Below are 5,499 nucleotides of genomic sequence, written 5' to 3' on the forward strand. Positions count from 1 at the left end.
TCTGTATGTTGCTCAAAAACTAAATATATTGTTATATATATATATATATTTTTTTTTTACCCAGTCATTTAAAAATAACACATTTTAGAGCTGTAATGACAATACAGTGATATTTTTGCTTAAGGTTATCATACCGTCAAAATCTCATACCGGCCCATGCCTAGTATGGTCCATTGAATCATTAGGCTTGTTCAACTTGAAGCAGATCATCACCATCAGACCGATACTGATCAGACTGACATAAAAGTACAGCGAGAGCGATTAGAGAGCAGACGACTCTGTACGCTTTTGAATCGCTCTCGCAGTACTTTTGATGTCATACACTGATCGATCTGTGCAGCGCCGCTTCAAATCCAACAAGACTAATGGTTCACCCAATTCCTTGAAAATGTGGATTAAGAAATGAAATGCCGCTGTGTGTTGCCCGGAGACGAACAGTTCTGCTTTGTCTTTATATTTTCGTTGGCAAAATTGAGCAAAACAGACAACATTGTGTCTAAAATAACACGATATTAACTTCTTATTTATTGCACTGTTGTATAAGATCAGTATCACATTTGCACTCGTGTGATATTGCTTAACTATATGATGTAAATATGAGACAAAAACTCAAACAGGGGCATTTTTTCCCCATATCTTGAATTTTAGAGACATTCTAACTACGTTCTCTAGGCTCCATCACGCAGCGAGTTGTTGCCCTGCCTCATATTTGTCATCAATCAGCTGTATGAAATGTCAGATGACCCACGTAGGTCTGGGGCAGGGCAAGTGCATTAAATGCGTTAATAATTTTAACGCGTTATTTTTCACCGTAATGAATTAACCTAATTAATGCATTAAATCCCCAGCCCTAATATATATATGATTATAATATCACAATATTGAGCCACTTAAAATCAGCCATGTGTGTGTGTACCTGTGGAAGGAAAGGGACTGCAGGTTTAGAGGTGGGGAAAGCAAGAGTAGGTGCTTCAGGTGTTTCAGGGCTCCGTAGCGTGTCAACTGGAGTTGGGGTCACCTTTGGCTTCAACTGTGCATTGATGACTTCAAATGCAGCTGGAAAGGGTCAGAAATGTTGTATCAAAACATTTGTAATGCAATTTCACTTTTTTACACTAGAGTTAAAGTATAAGCTCAGTAAGATTTATTTATTTTTTTTAATTAATACTGTTGTTCAGAAAGGATGCATTTAGGGATTAAACTGTTACTGGTTTGATGATAAACCATGATAAAAAGTCCAAACGGTTATTATTACCATTTCATACTTAATTATCATTCAAACTGTATTTTTAATTTTTTAAGGTTTATGAAAACAAAAAGTGCATAGTGCTGCTAATTTTATTTGTCATGTTGGAAAATTCAGCTTTGCCCTTACAGCTATAAATTACATTTTAATCTGTTGAAAAGTTTGTAAATTGCAACAATATTTCCACAATATTACTGTTTTTACTGTATTTTGATTGAATTTAATGCAGCTTTTGTGAGCATAAGAGACTTCTTTCAAAAACATTAAAACATTTTACCAAATCTAAACTTTTGAATATAAGTGTATCTGTAAAAGTATACATTTTTTTTTTTTTTTTAAATGAAAAGCATTTTTCTCATACCCATTTCCACAAGTTCAGAGTCAGTCATGGAGTCCCTGCCGCTGGCTGTGTGGTCAGAGAGGGGCGGTGGGACGATGGCGAGGGTTTCAGAGTGCTGGGAGGGGCTGCCAGGCCACTGCAGGTTATCAGCTAGTTTAGCTCTCTCCTCCCGTGCTGTGGGGTCATCCCACACGATCTGCTCACTCTGGGACGGCTCAGTGTTCAGGTCCACAGCCACTTGACGTGACATCCTGCCAAAACACAATCTTTTAACATGCAATCTTAAAAATGCAACTTTCATAAAGAAAAACTGATGCAACAGCTTAATGATAACCAGCATCTGATGCACACAAATAAGACATATTAGAAACAGAAACAAGAACACATCCTGTGTCTACATTTCCTAGTGAACAACTAAAAACAGTTTTTTTTTTTTACCTGTAGACACGATTAACTGGTAGAAATTTGTCAACCGGTAGAGATTTTTGACTATTGTCTCTATCTCGGTTACACGCTTACGTGACATTGCTGTGCTACGTGGTCAATAAAACTTATCGTTTGCATGTGTTTTTAAGCATTGCGGTTTAAAAACAAGTGAATTTAAGCCATTGAAATGCAATCAGCAGTGAACGAGAACTCATTTCACTATGTACGCACTGTCTGTTTATGAGCGCTGTCAGAGAGGCATGCTTATGTTAAGACGGTGCTCATAGAGCGTGGGAGTATTGAACTGAGTATCTTTGCCACTTTATAGGCCGATTCCGATAACGTTCTGATAATATCGTGCATCCCTACTTGTATGAGTCAAAATGCCCTTCTTTGCAAGTATCCCCGTAAACACAGTAATTTAGGTCTTAAGTGAAAGCAAACAGTGGAGAAAGAAAACACGTGTAGCAGTATATTGGATCTGGGCAGCTCTTAAAGTGACAGCAGTCTAATATTCCTGCAGTCTGTCATTCTTGTTAATCAAATAACAAAAGAGAGAAAATCTCTCACTGCTCTTGACTAAATCACTTTTGTAACTTTGTTAAGAAGAAATATATTTAATTTACACAGTGAAGAATATGCAGTGTTTTATACATTTGATTACTTTATACTATGTACAGTATGTAGCATTTCTTAATTATTTGTTCTATTGTGGTTTTATTGTCCTATTGCTTGTAATTACTGTTTAATTGTCTTCAGTGACCTTGAGTTTTTCTTTTTTCAATTTAGGCTAGTATTAGTTTTTTGTGATATTGACACTGGTAACAAGTATTATGCAATTTTTATGGTATCAAAAATTTTGATATCATAAAGACCATATTTAAAGCAAAAACAACTACATCGTAATGCATATCGCTACTGTGAAATAAAATTACTCATATCTAGGGTTGGGTATTGTTTGAATTTTATCAATTCAGATTCCAATTACGATTCTGCTTATCGATTCCAATTCTAATCGATCCCCAGTTTCAATTCCAATGTGGTTAAAAAAAATGAATTCAAACATTTAGATAACAAACATATTTATTGTGTCTCTTTTTGCAAAACATTTAGTTGTAACTGAATACCATGAACAAAAATCAGCAGGCTACATAAAAACTGGAGTCGAATGATTCAATGACTCACATAAGATTAACTTGTTTCATTATTGGATGAATCAATGTTTTTGAATTAATCTCTTGAATGAATGATTCAAAGACAAATAAATTTTTTACAGCTCCTTTTTACCACCTACTGGCGTAACAACGTAATCACTAAATCTTTATTTGAAACGTCAAATTACTTTCAAAAGGTGATTTACTCTATTTTAATTGCTACCTTACACATCAGTGTTTATATCCAAACTATAAACTTTTATCCCCATACTTCTGTGATTATTTAATGATTGTAACATAGAAATAATGATACTGCGAGGTTGAAAAGACTCTTTGTGAAGCTGTTTCATACATACACATGACAGCTGAGTGAGAGTGAAGATCACACTGTTGTGATCGCACACGTCAAAGGTTTAACAGCTGAATCGTTGTAATTTAGGAATAAGATCACGTTGGTGTTTGAATCGTGTTCGCGATCTTTATCAATCTGTTTAAATAAAGTGCTTGTCATGTTGGTGGTGACAACTCTATTGCAACATGTTAGCTTATCAAAAAATTATGCTTAGCAGTCACTTGCTGATCGCAAGTGTAGCCAAACACTGGAGCACTTAGAATAGCGAGGAAGGTCCTGGCAGATCGCAGAGTCGGGTCCTCACAGAGGAAAAAAAAAAGAAAAGATGCGCACACAGGAATTGATAGGCGGAATCTAAATTTTATTTTTACAAAAAGTATCCGATTCCTGACCTTAAGTATCCGATTCTGGAATTAGAATCGATTTTCGATTCCCAACCCTACTCATATTGTGCTATAAGATTTTGGTCATATCGCCCACTCCTACTAGCTAGTCTTGTTTTGTACCGTAGGGCCTCTAAAGTACGGCTGCGTCTTCCCATTCGCCCCAGGCTGTCCGGGGTATGGGGTGAGTCTAGTCCCCCTGAGCCTGTTCTTGCCAATCGCGAGGAGACTCGACGACCGCTGGTCAGTTTAGTAGCAGACATGATCTCCTGAAGTTGCCTTTGAAGACCCTCTCTCATCTCAAGTGTTTCTGTGAGATCTGAGGGAAGGAGAAGATAAGACAAAAAATGGAGAGAAAATGAGCTTTGAATTGTGACTTTAGATCAGTCAGAGACAAACACAGAGATTTAATACATGAATCAAAGACACATCTTTAAAGATGACTCACTTCTCTCAGTGCTGACGGTCTGATCTTTCTCAGCCTCTCCCACACTGACACACTGAGGGGTTGAGATGTCTGTGATGTTGTCAACAGGGCTAAGCTTAAAAATAAATAAATAAATAATTTATAGCAATATATACTAGGGCTGAAACGATTCCTTGAGTAACTCGAGTAACTCGAATACAAAAAAATGCTTCGTTTAGTCCATTTACTGTAACTACACACGGAACACTGTGTTTCCCCACGGATCATTATTACTGACGCACAAACTGATAAATGCTGGACATTTAAGACCGTAAATCAATATGGTGGCTATTTAGGATGTCCCTAAGTTAGCTATGTTTTGTGAAAGACTAAGCGCCATTCATGTTGATTGTCTCATTCTCTCTCTGTGACACACACACACACTCCCCATAGAGTTATGCATAAAAATACCACAAAAAGAAAGTTAGTCAATATCACACGAAGAGTGCCAGTTTTCACCTCTAAAAATCAGCATGATTACAAATGTGATACTGATTTTATGCAACAGCTCAATAAACGATAAGTTAATATTAAGATACTTATGTTTTAGACACCATATTGCCTGTAGTGCTATTTCGGCAACAAAAATAATTCCAAACACAGCCACAGCGCTGTTTTGCGTCTCTGAGCAACATGAGGGTGTTTCGTTCCTGAATGAATCAACCGTTTTAAATGATTCAGTTCAGTCGCAATGACTCACTTATTAACCATGACTTGCTGCCACCTACTGGCGGTTTTAATTTCACATTTAAAGTATCTTGTAAATGTCAGTATCAATGTTTCATGTTTAAAATAACAAAATATTATTTATGCATTTGTAACTGCAGGTTAAATGCATTCATGTCCCTCTGAGCTAAATTAAATAGTGTAAATAGGCCTACATCTAAATGCCTCTTCAGATGCAGCTTCTGTGTTTCCTCTGCATTGCAAAGATACATTTTGTTGATACTGATATCATTTGTTTAGTTACAGCCCGAATGTCTTATTATTCTAATTGACTGATTAAATGTAAGAATTTGACTCAAAAGATAATGCACACTTATAGAAAAATGGCTTTATAAAGGTAAAAATGCCCATAAAAGGTAAAAATTGATTTAAACTTATTGGAAAAGATTATTTTCTGTCAGTGTTA

The 5,499-nt window shown here is 36.2% G+C and overlaps 1 protein-coding gene across 1 annotated transcript in view; it reads right to left on the bottom strand.

Annotated features, from left to right (window-relative positions):
- Positions 1 to 5,499, bottom strand: part of LOC107722022 (DNA topoisomerase 2-binding protein 1-B-like) — a 33,454-nt gene that overhangs the window by 12,911 nt on the left and 15,044 nt on the right. Inside the window, exons 11-14 of the mRNA XM_016530250.1 lie at positions 4,350 to 4,443; positions 4,025 to 4,220; positions 1,608 to 1,837; positions 917 to 1,056 (exon numbers count right to left, since the gene is read on the bottom strand). Of these exons, the coding sequence (XP_016385736.1) occupies positions 917 to 1,056; positions 1,608 to 1,837; positions 4,025 to 4,220; positions 4,350 to 4,443 (660 nt within the window). The remainder of the gene's footprint in view (positions 1 to 916; positions 1,057 to 1,607; positions 1,838 to 4,024; positions 4,221 to 4,349; positions 4,444 to 5,499) is intronic.

Source organism: Sinocyclocheilus rhinocerous, unplaced genomic scaffold, assembly GCF_001515625.1.
Source record: "Sinocyclocheilus rhinocerous isolate Xijiao unplaced genomic scaffold, SAMN03320098_v1.1 scaffold754, whole genome shotgun sequence".
NCBI lineage: Eukaryota > Metazoa > Chordata > Actinopteri > Cypriniformes > Cyprinidae > Sinocyclocheilus > Sinocyclocheilus rhinocerous.